The 19,012-nt window shown below is 35.5% G+C and overlaps 1 protein-coding gene across 2 annotated transcripts in view; it reads left to right on the forward strand.

The window, feature by feature from the left end:
* Nucleotides 1-19,012, forward strand: part of COL4A5 (collagen type IV alpha 5 chain) — a 224,292-nt gene that overhangs the window by 147,561 nt on the left and 57,719 nt on the right. For both annotated transcript variants that reach the window (XM_035006996.1, XM_035007003.1), the window contains exons 24-30: nt 74-265; nt 956-1,124; nt 3,508-3,600; nt 3,693-3,797; nt 4,794-4,891; nt 6,463-6,613; nt 18,058-18,171. In XM_035006996.1, the coding sequence (XP_034862887.1) occupies nt 74-265; nt 956-1,124; nt 3,508-3,600; nt 3,693-3,797; nt 4,794-4,891; nt 6,463-6,613; nt 18,058-18,171 (922 nt within the window). The remainder of the gene's footprint in view (nt 1-73; nt 266-955; nt 1,125-3,507; nt 3,601-3,692; nt 3,798-4,793; nt 4,892-6,462; nt 6,614-18,057; nt 18,172-19,012) is intronic.

Raw genomic sequence — 19,012 nt, forward strand, 5'->3', positions numbered from 1 at the left:
AAATGTGTTGGAAAAAAAAGAAACTGATTTTTTTCTCTTCTTCTTTTTCCCTTCTTTCTTTTTCTTCCTTCAGGGCATACCAGGAGCTCCAGGTCCTCCAGGCTTTCCTGGATCTAAAGGTGAACCTGGTGACATCCTCACTTTTCCAGGAATGAAGGGTGACAAAGGAGAGTTGGGTTCCCCAGGAGCCCCTGGGCTTCCTGGTTTACCCGGTACCCCTGGACAGGATGGACTGCCAGGGCTTCCTGGCCCCAAAGGAGAACCTGTGAGTTGGTTTGATATTCTTGGTTCTGTGATGTCAAATTGTTACTTAGGGATATTTCCTAGGATGGGCCTGGTGCTATGATGAACACCCAATTTAGTGCTTAAAGGACTGTAACTGTATGTAGTAATGGTACACTGTTATTGACTATGTAGGGGTTCTTTACCACTCTTTTCTCTCAGTTGTTTTATCTTCTTAACCCATTACTATATTGAGTAATATTGGCTGTGAATAGGTGGGCAGGAGGTTAAGATGCTTATGGGTCAGTGTGAGGTTCCCCTTCTCTTATACTACATATCTTTGTCTGGGTTTATTTGGACCTAAGAACAGAAGTCTAATTTGGTTTTATATATAGTAAGCTTAGAGGTTAGTGTAAGTAGATGGCCATGTGATGGCTAGACTACAAACTTCTTGATTTATTGCTAGTATGTAAGCTTTATGAAGGCAGAGATTTTTGCCTATTTTTGTTCTTTGCTGTATCACTGGCCCCTGACACAAAGTAGGAACTAAAAAATATTTGTTGAAGGAAGTAATGAATAAGTAGAATGATCACACATCCCATCCCGTAATAACATACGCTTATACAGCTTTTAAGAACTATTTATGGCTGTATCATTTCTTTAGTTGTATTCAGTAATACCAGCATACCAACCTATATCTATATGTTTCTGTATTAAATTTTTCCCTTTTCAGGGTGGAATTGCTTTTAAGGGTGAAAGAGGTCTGCCTGGGAATCCAGGCTTGCCAGGTCTCCCAGGGAATAGAGGGCCTATGGGCCCTGTGGGTTTTGGCCCTCCAGGCCCAGTAGGTGAAAAAGGCATACAAGGTGTGGCAGGAAATCCAGGCCAGCCAGGAATACCAGGTGAGTTTACTATGGTTGTTTTGTTTTTAATTTGGCACTTAAAAGCAGAAATGTATTATCTTTTGGTCATTCTTGGCTTCCTTTCATGAAGGATGTTTCCCTGGCCATTTATATTTGGGCTTTTCAGAGCTCCTTAGCAAGGGAGCTCAGAGTATGTGTTTTCTCTAAAGGGGGGGAGGTTCCCTCTTTAAATTTCTTCTGTCTTCATTGTTATTGTTGTTTGTTGTTTTTAACTACATGGTACATAAAGTTTAACAATTATAATGGAAACACACATGTACCTACCACACATGTCAAAAAACAGAAGCTTGCCACCATCCTAGAAACCCCCATCTTCCTCTCTCTGTCCTTTTCTGACCATAATCCCCTTCCATTTCTTCAGAGGTAACCACTGTCCTGACTTTTGCATAATTTCCTTCCATTTGCCCCCTAGTTTTATCACCTAGATATGGATCCCTAAACAAAGTACTTTAATTATGCTTCTTTTTGAACTTCATAATAATGGAATCATAGGGTAAGTATTCTTTATATTAACTTTGTGTATAGCTATAGTACATTCATTTTCATTGCTGTATAGTATCCCATTGTGTGTGTGTGTGTGTGTGTGTGTGTGACGATTTATCCATTCTGTTGTTGATGGACAATTGGGTTATTTATAGTTCAGGTGTATTATGAACAATGCTTCTGTGTACATCCTTGTATCTATCTAACTATCTATCTATCTCCTGGTGTACATGTGCACATACTTCTCTGAGGCAAGGTCAGCAAACTATGGCACAGCATTCAAATCTGGCCCACTACTTGTCACAAATGAAACTTATTTGAATACATCTGCACCTATTCACTATTGTCTATGGTTGCTTTTGCACTCCTACACATAGACTCAACATTTTGCAGAATTGAGTAGTTGCTACTGGAGACCATATGGCCCACAAAGCCTAAAGTATTTACTGTTCAGTCCTTTACAGAAAAACTTTGCCAATCCCTGGACTAGAGTATATATTTAAGATGAGCATTCCCAAAGCATAGAATAAATGCATCTTCAGCTTTACTAGATAATGTTCAAAGCAATTGTACCAATTTCATCAGCAGTATTAGAGAGTTCTTGTTGTTCTACATCCTCATAAACATTTTGTATTGCCAGACTTCTTACATTTTTGTCAGTTTGCTGAGTGTGATGTAGCTCATGACAGTTTTATTTTACATTCCCCTGATTACATTAAAGTTTAGCACCTTTTCATATGTTTATTGACTGTTTCAATTTCCATTTCTGAAATTCCCATTCAAGTGTTTTTTTGACCATTTTTCTACTGGATTGTTTCTTTTTATTACTGATTTAGGATTTTTTAAATATATATATTCTGTGTATTAGTTGTTTGTTATCTATTCTGCAAAATTTTCACTCACTATGGCTTGCCATTTTCACTCTATATGGTGTCTTTAATCAACAGAAATCAGTTTGAATGTAGTCAAATGTATCAATCTTTTCTCTCATGGTCAGTGCTTTTTATGTCAGGTTTTAGAGATCCACCTTTGTCCTGAGCCTATTTCAAGTCCTTATTTAATTAATGAGAAGTAGGTGTACTGGACTTTGCACACATAAAACCTTAAGGTACCATCAGTTAACCAAAATGAATATTTCTTGTTTACTGCAGTTTGAGTTTTGTTAGGCTCTTTTGACCTACATTTAAAATTATTTTTATAGATGCCATCTTCAATCCTGGAAGCTCTTTTTTTAAAAAAAAGATTTTATTTATTTATTTGACAGAGAGAGCATAAGCAGGGAGGAGGGGCAGAGGGAGAGGGAGAAGCAGGCTCCCCACTGAGCCGGGAGCCCGATGTGGGGCTCAATCCCAGGACCCTGGGATCATGACCCGAGCCGAAGGCAGACGCTTAACCAGCTGAGCCAACCCAGGCGCCCCAATCCTGGAAGCTCTTAAAACTGTCATCTACTTGGGCGCCTGGGTGGCTCAGTTGGTTAAGCGACTGCCTTCGGCTCAGGTCATGATCCTGGAGTCCCGGGATCGAGTCCCACATCGGGCTCCCTGCTCAGCAGGGAGTCTGCTTCTCCCTCTGACCCTCCTCCCTCTCATGCTCTCTGTCTCTCATTCTCTCTCTCGCAAATAAATAAAATCTTAAAAAACAAAACAAAACAAAACAAAACAAAACAAAAAAACCTGTCATCTACTTTTTCTTTTTGAAAGTTTATTCTTCTGTTTGGTTTATTCCTTGAATATATAATATGGGGTTATTTTTCTTGTGGGTTCTTGTTAGTGTGCATTTTCAAAAAATTATAGATACTTTCTTGTTTTGCTTTTAATTAAAGGAGATCTTTAGTCAAGTGAACACTTCTCATTCACTGTTTATTCCTTCTTGTTCTTAGGTCCTAAAGGTGATCCAGGTCAGACCATAACCCAGCCAGGGAAGCCTGGCCTGCCTGGTAATCCAGGCAGAGATGGTGAAGTAGGTCTTCCAGGTGTGTGAGGAATTTATTTGGCCATGTCTTTAACACTCACTGGCTTCTTTCTTTGAAAGTATCCCTTTGAAAAAACTGCTGTTTCTCCATAGGTGACCCTGGACTTCCCGGCCAGCCAGGCTTGCCAGGAATACCCGGTAGTAAAGGAGAACCAGGTGTCCCTGGAATTGGGCTTCCTGGACCGCCTGGTCCCAAAGGTATGTAGGACTGAGCAGCAGGCAGGTTAATTTAACTAGTTAGTATAACATTATTCTTTGATATAGTTCCCTCAACAAATAAGTTAACTGTGCTTCTTTTCTAGGTACCATAAATAATGTAAGTGAAAAGTCACAGCATGTATGCACTATAATTTTATTGCCTTTATCTAAAACAGTCCAGACAAGAAAATACCTAAATCATAGATATGCAAAAATGATATATAAGCTTTTAAAATTACAGAATTATTGTCTTTTGTGTTCACCATTGTATTTTCAGGGTTTAGAAAAGTTCCTGGCACATAGTAAGCACTCAGTAGATACTTGTTGAATGAATGGATTGTACTAAGCAGAAAACATTTATTACACATATGTATCCAAGTAATGTTTTATCCTAAATCATATTCTCTTGATTTCCTGAAAGTTTTTAGGGCTGTTGCTTCAATTCTGCTTTTTTTCTCACAGAATTTATTCTCATGAGTGGCAAGCATGCACATTGGTCTGAGAACAGTACTTAAACATGGCCTTACTCACTTATACTAAATGACTTCAAAAGAGTCAGATTTGACTTTATGTGTATATTTCTGTGTAATGTTTACAATTGTTTTTAGCTCACTTCCAGAATTATATGGTAGGCCTTGTATCTTACTATATCCAGATATAAGCAGAATAGAAGTTTTCTGCATGTTTGTGTGGGAGTCATTCCTTATGTTTAGTTCTGTCTCATTAGTAATAACTCATTTTCCTTTAGAAGAGTGTATCTTCCACACACATTAGCTCTATATGAAAATGGCAGGACCATAACATGAATGAAAGGGAATATCAGGTATTTGTAAGGCTTGATCCTGAGTAGTCATCTAGAACTTCAGTGTACTTTTCACATCTCACTGTAGTCACTAAGCATGATTGGACAGGGTAAAAATGTGGGTTTGGGAGTTTGGGTATCTTTCTTAAAGTGTCTTCTCTTTGGAGATTAAAAAATGACTAATCATTTCACAGGTTTTCCTGGAATTCCGGGACCTCCAGGAGCACCTGGAACACCTGGAAGAATTGGTCTAGAAGGCCCTTCTGGGCCACCAGGCTTTCCAGGACCGAAGGTCTGGGATATTTTAATTTATTCTTTCCCCTTTTCCTATTTCTATTAGCCCTAGCTCTCTGCTTTGATATAGACATTATTATCCCAAGTCTTCACTATATAAATAAAGTTAGCTGATTGTATTTTCTTTTTTTTTTTAAAGATTTTATTTATTTATTTGACAGAGAGAGACACAGTGAGAGAGGGAACACAAGCAGGGGGAGTGGGAGAGGGAGAAGCAGGCTTCCCGCCGAGCAGGGAGCCCGATGTGGGGCTCGATCCCAGGACCCTGGGATCATGACCTGAGCCGAAGGCAGACGCTTAACGACTGAGCCACCCAGGCGCCCCAGCTGATTGTATTTTCACTTAAAAATATTTAACCTGGGCACCTGGGTGGCTTAGTTGTTTAAGTGTCCAATTCTTGATCTCAGCTCAGGTCTTGATCTCAGGTCATGTGTTTGAGCCCCATATTTAACCCCAAACAGTCTTTCATTGTCCAAGAGGTCATATTTGAAGCAAACAGAAAATTTCTGAAACTGTTTTAGAGTGAAAGGTTATCTGATGAGATGAGATTAGATGAGAAAATACAATCATCAGCTCCCCCTGTGCTTCTCTGTAGTATCAGCATACCATTTAACCTCTGTCCCTACCTGTGTGATGATTGTTTGAATAGCATGTCAAGAACTTCCCATACTGTTTCCCAGTCCCAATTCCATCCCACATACGTAATGTAAGCCACTGTTATTAGCTTAGTAATAATAGTAATATGATAATAATAATAATAATAAAAAATACTGTGTTTGAGTTACTTTCCATTCTTTTTATTATATCTTAGCTAATCTAAAGTTTTCCTTAGTCAACCTTCAGGAAACTGCTGTGGTATATAATTATCCTGACTGTTTCTGTATTTTCTCTGTACTAATTAATTAATTTAAACTTTTTGTGTTTTCATCATTGCTATTTCTTCCATGGGAAGAACAATTGACCATGACCCCAGCTCTCATGAGAAACTACTTCTCTATTGTCTAATTGTTCTTATTTTATTATGAACCTTTCAAATGAACACAAAAGTAAAAAGAATAATATAATGAAGTTTCACATATCCATTACTCATATTCCAGATGATTAAGATTTCATATTTACTTCATCTATTCCTTTTTTCCCTGCTAAAGTATTTTAACTCAAATCTCAAAATCATATTATTTCACCTATAAATACTTCAGTATTCATCTCTAAGTAAGTGGACATTTCATACAAAAACCACATTGTCATTATCACACTTAGTCAAATTTAAAATAATTATCTAATACTCAGTATGTAATCACATTTAGTGAGCTGAAAACAATTGTTCTTAATCTTATTCTCTCTCAATTAATCTCTTTCTTGTCCTGAAACCAAATCCTTTGTTTCTCATCCTTCCAGATATTCTCTCCAGTATGTCAATTATTTTTCATTTAGTTATCCTATTCCCTCCCCCATAGGGAAAAAAAAGGTATTACCTTGTAATTTCTGCTTTAAATTCTCCATGGTAAACATTAAACACCAAGAAAATCATGAGAGGTTTTGTTGTGTTTTCTCATGTGTGTGCTTAAGGGAGAACCAGGACTTGGGCTGCCTGGGCCACCTGGGCCCCCAGGACTCCCAGGTTTCAAAGGAACACTTGGTCCAAAAGGGGATCGTGGTTTCCCAGGACCTCCAGGTCTTCCAGGACATGCTGGCTTGGATGGGCTCCCTGGACCAAAAGGTATAGAAATTACTGCTACTTCTCAATTTGCTTTTAACTTTTATAGAAATTGAAACTGTTGGGAAAATTTATGGGTGATAGGTCCAATTAACTGAAAGCCTATGGTCCCACTCGGTCACTGCTTTTTTTTTTTTTTTTTTAATTTTCCATTTATGTTTTTGTGTTTTATTTCATTGAATAGATGATTCAATCATATATGTATAAAAGTAGCACTGAGAAGTCTTCCTTTTACCCCCTCTCCATCCACTCTGTTTTCCCCATCCCATATGTAGCCAATTTTTGAGTTATTTGTCCTTCTAGTGTTCCTTCATACAAATACAAGCCAATAAGAATATATATTTGTATTTCCTAACTTTCTGAAAAGATAGAGTACTACCTTTTGACTTTTTGCACATTAGATCACCTTATGTCAGTACATCAAAATCTTGCTTTTTAAAAAATAGCTACCTAGTATTAAATTGCTTGGGTTTACCATAGCTTATTCTACCAGTTGCTAGTCACTAGATTGGGTTTCTTACAATCTTTTCTTATTAGAAATAATGTCACAGTGAATTGTCTTGCATGCATGTTATTTCATATGTGTACAGGTGTAATAGTAGAATAGAGTAATGAAAACAGATTTTCTGAATTAAAGGCTAAATGAATCTCTAGATATTGTCAGATTCCTCTCCATTTGCACCATACACCCCTACCAGCAATGAATGAGTGTATTTGTTTCTCCACAGCCTTCTAAGTGAGTATGTTGACAAACTCTTTAATTTTTTCCAGTCTGATAGAGGTAGTTATCAGTATAGTTTTTAAACATTTTATTATGAAAATTTTCAAACGCATAGAAAATTAAAAACTGTGCAGTGAAAACTCCTATATTGACCATCAAGATTCCACAGTTAACATTTTATCTCTGCCAACATTTTATTTTTTTAAATTTCATATAAACAGCAAAGTAGAAAGAATTTTCAGTGACTACTATATACCCATTATTGATATTCTATTATCAACATTTTACTATATATGATTTGTCACATATCAATTCATCCCTTTCTTTAAAAAAATTGACTTATTTTTTGATGCATTTCACAGTAAATTGTAATAGCAGTACACCTCTCCCTAAATACTTTAGCATGTATATTATAATTCTATGCTTGGTTTTTTTCCTTTTGACATAAAATTCACATTAAGTGAGATGCACATATCTTACAGAGACATTTGCTGGATTTTGACAAATGCATGCAGTTGTGTAACTAAACCCCTATCAAGATATAATCTCAGAAATTTCCCTTTTGCCCCTTTTCTCAGTCCCTACAGCAATATCCACAGTGACAACTGTACAGTTATGATTTTTCCTTGTAAATTAATTCTGCCTGTTCTAAAACTCCATATGGAATCACACAGTGGGTACATTCTTTGTAAGGCTTCTTTCACTCAGGATATTGTTCTTGAGGTCCATTCATGTTGTGTTTATTAAGAGTTTTTATTTTTTATTATTGAGTATTTCATTATATAAATATACCAGAGTTTGTTTATCCATTTTCTGTTGATGGACACCTGGACTATGTTAAGTTTTTGCCTATTATGAGTGAAGCTGTTAAGGACATTCTTTTACAAATCTTTTTGTAGATATGTGCTTTCATTTTGCTTGGTTAAATACCTAAGAGTAGAATTGTTGGGTCATAAGGTAGGTATATGTTAGTTATATGAGAAACTACTGGAGCTTTTTCCAAAATGGTTGTACCATTTTAAACTCACACCAATATGGTATGAAAGTTTCAGTTGTTCCACATTCTCTCCAACATTCGGTATTAATCAGTCTTTTCATTTTTGAGTTTTGGTAGGTGTGTTGGTAACATATCTTGGTCTTAGTTTTCATTTCCCTGATGACTAATGATGTTGAGCTCTTTTACTTGTACTGGTGGATTATTTACACATTTGAATATTTTTCCCATTTTAAAATATGGGTTGTTTCTGTTTTAATTGTTAAGTTGGAAGTGATCTTTATATATTCTGTGTACTGATCTTTTGTGAAATATATGTTTATGAGTATTTTATCCCTATCTGGTTTGCCTATTCATTTTTAATCAGTGTATTTTAATGAATAAAAGTTTTAGTCATTGATGTTTCATTTATCTGTTCTTTATATAATTATTATTTTCTGTTTTGTCTAAGAAACCTTTCCCAAAGTTGCAAAGATATTTTGTTTTATTTTATAAATTTTATGATTTTAGCATTTATGTTTAAGACTATCATCCATCTCAAATAATTTTATTAAATATTATTTCTTTAAAATAGTTCCCTCCCCATTGGATTACTTTGGCATCTGTGTCAAAAATCAGATGGCTATATATGTGTAGGTCTATTTTGTGTTGTCAATTCTACTTATCTATTATTTACTTATCTATTTTACTATCCTTAAGGCAGTACCAACTATTTATATTACTGTAGCTTTATAATAAGACTTGATGTCAGGTAATGTAAGTCCTCCAAGTTTGTTCTTTTTAAAAAATTTCTTTGGATATACTATATCCTTTGCCTTTATTCTCAGGATAGTTTAAATTTGTATTTCCATTAATATGAATAAAATTGTACATCTTTTCATATGCTTAAGGGACATATTTTTCCTGTGAACTGCTCATGTCCTTTGCTCATTTCTCCATTGGTTTCTTCTGCCCCCTTAATTCTGATTCCCCTAATTATAAAAAGGAATAGAATTAGCCTAGCTGGTTTGGCAATTGTTTTTTTCCTTACTGGTTTGCAAGGAATGGGACTCTCCTGGTCAATATTTTGACCCCCAGAGAATAATCTGAACAGCTCTGTACTCCTAAAGCATGTTGGATTGATTCCCATTAAAGCAATATGACATCATAGCCCAATTTAGCCAGCCTAGATTCCGCCAGCAAAAGCCCCAAACTAGCCCAATACAAATTCTTCTTAGATAAGCTCTTTTAAAAATACCTGTTTTCAAGTAAACAGTTCTGGCCAGCTGTAAACTGTAACACTCAAAGTTACTCGTTGTGTTTCCCACCAATTATCTACCCCAGTTTAGACATGTGACCCCAAAATTGCAGATAGAGACATTCCAAATGATAAGCTATGTGTCAAACAGTCTCCATATGGAAATTGCTCATTCATGATACTTTGTTTATTAAAATGTCCGTGAGATGGGTTAAGAAGAAATGGATTGAAGCCTATTTTATTTTCTTAAAGATTTTATTCATTTATTTGCCAGAGAGAGAGAGACAGAGAGAGAATAAGAAGGGGGAGCAGCCGGCAGAGGGAGAAGCAGGTTCCCTGCAGAGCCAGGGGAGCCCAATGTGGGTGGGACTCGATCCCAGGACCCTGGGATCACAACCTGAGCCGAAGGCAGACGCTTAACTGACTGAGCTACCCAGGCATCCCTGAAGCCTAATTTAAACATCAATGTCTTAATAGACATTTATTTTCCTAATCTTTGAAAGGAAGTATAAGATCCCCATATCCTAATAAGAATCATTCTCAAATATTAAAGCCCCAGCACAGTTCCTAAGGTGGTAGAAGAAAAAGAATTTGGGATATCCTGCCATGTAATTCCTTCATTCCTCAAACATTATGTTCTTATTCTGTACCAGGTACTGCTTGAGTCACTAAGAATACAAAGGCATAGAGTCTGTTCTCTGACTACTGTAAGAAAATCTAGGTGGTATCACTATGATAGTGGTTATTTCATCTGGAACTTTTATGAAAATGTATCACTAATGTTTTGGGTCACTAAACTACAGTCAGAACTCAGTAAGCAGCTCACAATAAAAGTTCACCTAGCAGACACATTTATACCAGTGGCTGGGCATTAGAACCTAGTAATCTTTCCTAATAGGAGAGATTGATAGAGCACTTTCAAAGCAAAATAGTGACCAATAATAAATTAAATAGGCTAATACCCGGGCGCCTGGGTGGCTCAGTTGGTTAAGTGACTGCCTTCGGCTCAGGTCATGATCCTGGAGTCCCTGGATCAAGTCCCGCATTGGGCTCCCTGCTCAGCGGGGAGTCTGCTTCTCCCTCTGACCCTCCCCCCTCTCATGTGCTCTCTCTCTCTCTCAAATAAATAAATAAAATCTTTAAAAAAAAATAAAATAAAAAAAAATAGGCTAATACCCATCAGGAAAGAACGATATGAGGATGAAAATGTGCTTAAGAGGGGCGCCTGGGTGGCTCGGTTGGTTGGGCGACTGCCTTCGGCTCGGGTCATTATCCTGGAGTCCCGGGATTGAGTCCCGCATCAGGCTCCCTGCTCAGCGGGGGGTCTGCTTCTCCCTCTGACCCTCTTCCCTCTCGTGCTCTCTGTCTCTCATTCTCTCTCTCTCAGATGAATAAAATCTTAAAAAAAAAAAAGAAAGAAAATGTGCTTAAGACTCAACAGTGGAATCACATTAAACAAAAAAGAAAAAAAAGATGACTTTGGAAACATTCAGTTTGTCTCATATGTTACTTTTGTTCAGGGCCTCATCTAAGGTACCTTGGGAGACTTCATAAAGGAGGTGAGGCTTGAGCTGTATTCTTATAGAAGGATGTTCCAGGTAGCAGGAATAACATGCAAAAGTATTGTGACACATAGAATGGCACAGAAGTGGAAATATTGAAAGAAATAAAAATTATAATTTGCAAAATTTCTATATCTAAAAATTAATAAAATATGCCTAATGTATTTGTGGAAAAATTAAAACTCCATTATTAACAACTTGAAAAAAGGTAAAGTTAATTGGTTGATAAATCATATGTATGCATGGGAAAGCTGAATGATGTCAGCTCCTTCCAAATTTGCCTAAATATAATGCATTTTCAGTGAGAATTGAAGTAGGAGTTTTTTGGAAGCACTTGACATAATTGATTCTGAAACTTAACATTTACCAAACATATACTAAAATATATTTCAGTATCTTTGTAATTACAGCATTGTGAACCAGTGCTGGAACAGACAAATAGACCAATATGACAGAGTTAAGAAACATGTATATACAGAACACACACACACACACACACACACACTCATGTGTATACAGAGAAATGTCATCAATTAGTAGGGGAAGAATAGATCCTTAAAAGTTGGTATTGAGTAAATGGTCTCAAATAAATAAATTTCTGATGCATGATATGTTTAAAATCATAAATTTGAAAAGTAAAATTTTGGGGCTCCTGGGTGGCTCAGTCAAACGGCTGTCTTCAACTCAGGTCATGATCTCAGGGTCCTGGGATCGAGCCCCGCATTGGGCTCCCTGCTCAGCGGAGAGCCTTCTACTCCCTCTCCCTCTGCTGCTCCCCCTCCTTGTGCTCTCTCTCTCTCTCTCTCTCTGTCAAATAAATAAAATCTTAAAAAAAAGCAAAGTAAAATTTTAAAAAATATTACAAGAAAATGTGGAAGACAGGGAAAGAGATTTTCGTAGTGCCTTAAGATTATACAATTTTGGCAGGTTTCTTTAATAAAGAGAAAACAAAATTACAAGTAGAAAACTGGGATACTGTAATGCCCAACATCAGGTGGTATTCAGTCCAACTAGACTTGTCATGCTCATTCAAGCATGGGCCATACTTTGCATTGGCTTCATGTAGAAGGATACAAGGATAGGATGTACAGTATTCTAGCAAGGCAGTGTTAAGAGTTTCTTTTCAGTGTTAACTCCTCAATATTGACATTTATAGAACATTCCCCCAAGTAAGAGCAGAAAACACATTCTTTTAAAGTGCACGTGGAATATTCATCATGATAGACCATAATCTAGGCCCTAAAACAAACTTTGGCAAATTAAAAATATTGAAATCATACAGTAGATTCTTTTACCATACTGGATTTAACAAGAAATCAGTAATAGAAAGCTATCTGGGAAAATCCTGACATATTCAGAAAATAACCAAAACACTTCAAATAACCCATGAATCAAAAGGGAAATTGCCAGGAAAATTAGAAAGTATATTGAATTTAATAAAAATGAAAAGAAAACATCAAATTTGTAGGATGCAGATAAAGAAGTGATTAGAAGAAAATTCATATATGAAAAGCTTTTATTAGAAAAAAAGAACAATCAAAATCAATTATCTAACTTTTAACCTTAAGAAATTAGACAAGGAAAGTAACAATAACTAAAAAAGTAATAATAGAGGAAAATAACAGAGCAGATATCAATGAAATTGAAAACTTAAAAACAATGGAAAAATTTTATGAGACCAAATGAGGTTCTTTGAAAAGATTGATGAAATGGATATACCTCTAGCCAGGCCAGCCAAGAAAAGGGAAGAGACCTATGTTACCATTATTAGTAATGAAAGGGGGGGCATCATTACAGACCCTATAGACATTCAAAGAATAACAGGGGAGTATGACAAACAGCTGTATGCCTGTAAATTTGACAGCTTGGATGAAATGGATGAGTTTCTTAAAAGATACAAACTACTGAAGCTCACTGAAGAAGAAATAGACAATCCAATATTTATTAAAGAAATTTGGTATGTAGTTAAAATCTTACCAACAAAGAAAGCTACAGATCCAGATGGCATCATTGGTAAATTCAACCAAACATTTAAAGAAGCAATAACACAATTTCCACACAATCTCTCTCCAAAAACAGAAGTGTATAGATTGTTTCCCAACAATTACATGAGGCCAAAACAAAAAACAGGCAATGACATTATAAGAAAAGAAAGTTATAGACCAGTATCTCTCAGGAATATATATATATATATAAAATCTCAAGAAAATATTAGTAAATCAAATCCAACAATATATAAAAAAAGGTTATATGCTACACCAAGCAAGGTTTATCCTCAGAATACAAGGCTGATTTGAAAAACCAGTGTAATTTGCTTTATCAACAGTCTAAAGAAAAAAAAAACCCAGCTATATTAACATCTTAATAGATGCTGAAAATTATTTGGCAGAATTCAACATTTATTCTGAAAAAGTACTCTCACAAAATTAAGAATAAAAGGGAACTTCCTTAGCATGATAAAGAACATTTACAAAAAAACTTGATCCATTATATTTAGTGGTGAAAGACTGATTGCTGTTCCCTGAATATATGGAACAGCACAAAGATGTCCTTTCTTACCACTCCTTTTCATTATCATACCATAAGTCCTATAAAGCAATGAAATGCTATAAGGCAAGAAATAGAAATAATATGATGACAGATGGTAGCTACACATGTGGTGAATATAGTCTAACATACAGAGAAGTTGAATCACTACGTTGTACACCTGAAACTAATGTAACATTGTGTGTCAACTATGTTCAAATAAAAAAAAAAAAACTCATCACAAAATACCCCCCTCCCCCAAAAAAGAAATGAAATGCATACAGATTAGAAAGGCAGAAATAAAACTGTCTGTATAGGTGACTTGATTTTCTCCATAGAAAATTGAAAACCTACAAAAAAAAAACTGGAACGAAGAATTGAATTTAGTAGGATCATAGAATACAAGGCAAATATACAAAAATAGATTGTATTTCTCTATGTTAGCAATGAACAACTAGAAATGAAAATTAGACAAAAACAGTATTATTTGAAATAGCATCAAATACCATGAAATACTTAAGTATAGTTCTAACAAAATATGTGCAGGATCTGTATGTGGAAAACTATAAAACACTTATGACAGAAATCAAACATCCAAACAAATGGGAAGATATTTTGTGATCATGAGTTGGAATGCTCAATATTGTTAACAGTTTCCTCCAGGTTTATTCATAGATTGAACATGTTCCCTAGCAAAACTCTGCAGTAGTTTCTTATTCAAACATTTATTTAGAAAGGGAAAAGACCTAGAATAGCCAAAATAATTTGAGAAAGAGTACAGAATGGGAGGATTCGTAGTACTTAATTTCCAAACTTAATGTAAAGCCACAGTGATTAAAATAGTGTGGTATATGTGAAATGATAGACACATTTAGATCAATGGAACATAATAGGGAGCCCAAGAATAGACCTATACAATTTGATTTTTGACAAAGTTGCAAAGGCAATTTCAATAGAAGAGTAAGTCTTTTCAACAAATGGTGCTAAACCAATCGGTCATCCATGTGTGAAATAAAAGAAGACAAACCCCAAACCATGCTTCACACCTTGTGCAGAAATTAACTCAGAATGGATCATAGACCTAAATGTATAACCTAAAATGATTAAAAAAAAAAAAAAAACTTTTGGAACAGAGACAGGCAAACATTTTCTGTAAAGGGCCCGATAGTAAATATTTTAGTTTTTATGGGCCATCTATGGTTTCTGTCATACAATCTTTCTTTTTTCTTTTTTAACAACCTTTAATAATGTAGAAACCATTCTTAGCTCACAGGCAGTTCAAAAACATGCCTATAGTCCAAATTTAGCCCATGGGTAGTACTTTAATTATCCCTTGTTTTAGATGAAAGCATAGAAGAAAATCTTTGTGATTGTAGGTTGGGTAGAGTTGTTAGATAAAACATCAAAACATCAAAAACTAATGATGTATGGTGACCAACATAATAAAATAAAATTTTAAAAAAATGCAAAAAAAAAAGACAAGACCTCTGAAAAGGCCTGGAACCAGGAGTTTTTAAAAAACAAAACAAAAATACATTTAAAAATTGATAAATTGGACTTCATTAAAATAAATGTACTTTCGTATCATTTATCTGACAAAAAGGACTTATGTCAGAATACATAAAGAATTCTCAAGAGTTGGGGCACCTGGGTGGCTCAGTTGGTTAAGCATCTGCCTTCAGCTCAGGTCATGATCCCGGGGTCCTGGGATCAAGCCCCACATTGGGCTCCCTGCTCAGCGGGAAGCTTGCTTCTCCTTCTCCCACTCCCCCTGCTTGTGTTCCTGCTCTTGCTATCTCTCTCTCTCTGTGTCAAATAAATAAATAAAATCTTCAAAAAAATAAAATAAATAAATTAAATGTCCTTTTTTAAAAAAAGAAATGTTCTAAAAGTTTGTAAAATATCAGAATTGGGCTCCCTGCTCAGTGGAGAGCCTGCTTCTCCCTGTCTCTTTCCTTCTCCTTCTCCCTTTCCCTCTGCCACTCTCTCGCTCGCTCTCTCAAATAAATAAATAAAATCTTTAAAAAAAAATTCTCAAAAGTCAATAATAAGGAAACAACCAAATTTAAATTTGGAAATATGGGCAAAAGATCTGAACAGATACTTTACCAAAGATACCTGAATATCTAGTAAGTACATATAAAGGTTCTCAATATAATCAGTCATCTAGGAAATGCAAGTCAAAACTAGAAGATAGCATGTCTTATCCTGTCAGAATAGGCTTCAAAAAAGAAGGAAAACTGACAATACCAAGTGCTGCCAAAGATGCAGAGTAACTAAAACTCTCATACATTACTAGTTAGAATTCAAATGGTAGAGCCACTTTGAAAAAGAGTTTGGGAGAAAATATTTGCAATAGCATATCTGATAAAAGGTTAGTATCCAAAATATATAAAGAACTTATACAACTTGATACCCAAAAAATAAATGATCCAATTAAGAAAAGGGCAGAAGACACGAATAGACATTTTTCCGAAGAAGACATATAGATGGCCAACAGGCACATGAAAAAATGCTCAGCATCACTCATCATCAGGGAAGTACAAATCAAAACTACAATGACATATCACCTTTACACCTGTCAGAATGGCTAAAATCAACAACACAAGAAACAACGGGTTGGTGAGAATGTGGAGCAAGAGAACACACAGGTGTTGATGAATTGCAAACTGGTGTAGCCACTGTGGAAAACAGTATGGAGGTTCCTTAAAAGGTTAAAAATAGAACTACCTTATGATCCAGCAATTGCACTACTAGGTATTTACCCAAAGAATACAAAAATACTAATTCCAAGGGATATATGCACCCCGATGTTTATAGCAGCATTATCTACAATAGCCAAGTTATGGAAACAGCCCAAGTGTCCATCGACTGATGAATAGATAAAGAAGAGGGAGTAATATATATGTGTGTATACACACACACACACACACACACACAATGGCATATTACTCAGCCATCAAAAAGAATGAAATCTTGCCATTTGCAATGACGTGGATGGAGTTAGAGATATTATGCTAAGCAAAATATGTCAGTCAGAGAAAGACAACTACCATATGATTTCTCTCATATGTGGAATTTAAGAAACAAAATGAAGGAACATAGTGGGGGTCAAAAAGAAAAGCAAATCAAGAAACTCTTAGCTATAGAGAACAAACTGATGGTTACCGGAGGGCAGGTGGGTGGGGATGGGTGAAATAGGTGATGAGGAATAAAGAGTGCTCTTGTGATGAGCACCAAGTGTTGCATGGAAGTATTGAATCACTATATTGTCACCTGAAACTGATATTACACTGTATGTTAACCAACTGGAATTAAAAAAAAAAAAAAACTTTAAAAAGAAAGAAAAACAGTTTGGTAATTTCTTATAAACATACCCTTACCACATGACCCAGCAATCCCACTCCTAGTTATTTATCCAAGAAAAATGTGAAACTTCACACAAAAACCTGTAGATAGATGTTCATAGCAGCTTTGTTCATAATCAAGAATTGGAAATAGTCTGTTTGTCCTTCAGCTGGTGAATAGATGAACAAATTATGGCATGTTTGCATAATGGGATACTATTCAGCTATAAAAAGTAACAAACTACTGATAGTTACAGCAACTTGGATGAATCTGAATGCATTATGTTAGGGGGAAGGAGATATACTCAAAAGGCTGCATACTGTATAATTGCATTTATATGCCATTCTGGAAAAGGAAGAAATGTAAGATAAAACAGATCAAGCAGTTGTCAGGGAATTAGGGTGTGGAGAGGGTTTGACTATAAGCAGGTACAAGAAGCCTTTTGGTTTGATGGAACTGTATATGTATCTTACATATCTTGATTTGGGTGGTGATTATATGACTGTATACATATGTCAAAACTCATCAAAGTATATTAGAAAAAGAGAATTTTAGTATATGTAAAATTTTCTAGAATAAGAGACAGAAGGTAGAGGGATAGTGAAATTTCCATGATCAAAAAGGCATTTTACTGATGGTGGGAGAGGCTTTAGCATGTTTATAGGACATGGGCCGAAGTTAGAAATACGAAGATGTTAAAGGTTATCTACCTTTATTGTTTTTTTTTTTAAATATATTTTAAACTTAGAGATACTTGCCCAAGATGATTTGCAAGTAAAGGAAATGTGTGTTTTATAATCTTATGTACTATTTTGTGAGGTTGGTTTAAGTACTGAAGTTGAGTGCTCAGCATAAGTTATACGTCTGTAACTTTTAATGCATTTCTTGAATCTGCTCTGGGTATTTGTGCATACTTCTCTTGCTCAGTGATTGGATAGCTTTTCAAGATCCCTGCTTAATTTTATATGCCTCTTCACATAGGTATTGTGCTTCCTAATGACTAGTGACTCAGCTATTGTTGTTGTTTTTAATATCTAAACTATATTTATTTCCCTAAAGGTGATGTTGGGCCAAACGGACAACCTGGGCCAATGGGACCTCCTGGGCTTCCAGGAATAGGTATTCAGGGACCACCAGGGCCACCAGGGATTCCTGGACCAATAGGCCAACCTGGTAAGATTGGAGTAAATAATTGTGCATTTTTGTAGCATTCATTATATAGAGGTTGGCTAGTTCATCAGTAAACTACAACTACAACATCAGTAAACTACAACAGGAAAACCTGTTTTCCAGAAAACAGATTTCAGAGGTAACATGTCTCCTTGTATAATTTTGTAAAATTGAAAAAGTACAGATCACAGCATAAGAGTTTCTTTAATCCCTGATACTTTCCTTACCTGTTCATTTAAAATTGATCTATTAACAAATAATGCAATTTCACAATTGCAGTATGTTGCCTCAGCATACAATCATTGAGCTAGTTACAGTCTTGGAATCACAGAACTAAGAACTTGCAGTGCTGATTATTTCAGACCTGAGTAGCTGTACAGAATTAATAGACCTTTTTAAAACCTCGTAACATTTCTTTTTTATACAGATATGCAAAATAAAAACAAATAAAAGATATGCAAAACAAGTTTTGTCAGCTTGTAACCTAATAGAGAATCATATGGTTCTTCTATGTTTGTCTGAGAACTTACTTCAGTTTTGTGGATTCTGAGCCATCTGGTGAGGCTCACTGAGGGCCACTCTTGGGCCAGTATGTTATTGCAAGGCAATGTAATAATTCATAAAGTTAGAATAAATATGGAAAACTTAATCATTCCTTAATTTACATGAATATGTCAGATGACTTAAACTCACAGTTCAGATGTACATACATTGATTTTGAAACAGTAGAAATATATTTTCTGACCTTAAATAGCAATAAATACTTTGTTAGTTATTATGCTAATAATCTGGAAACACCAGTTAACAATATAAAAAGCCTGGAAAGTAAAGGTTGTTTTTGCTT

Source organism: Mirounga leonina, unplaced genomic scaffold (genome assembly GCF_011800145.1).
Source record: "Mirounga leonina isolate KUSES-001 unplaced genomic scaffold, KU_Mleo_1.0 Mir_101664, whole genome shotgun sequence".
Lineage (NCBI taxonomy): Eukaryota > Metazoa > Chordata > Mammalia > Carnivora > Phocidae > Mirounga > Mirounga leonina.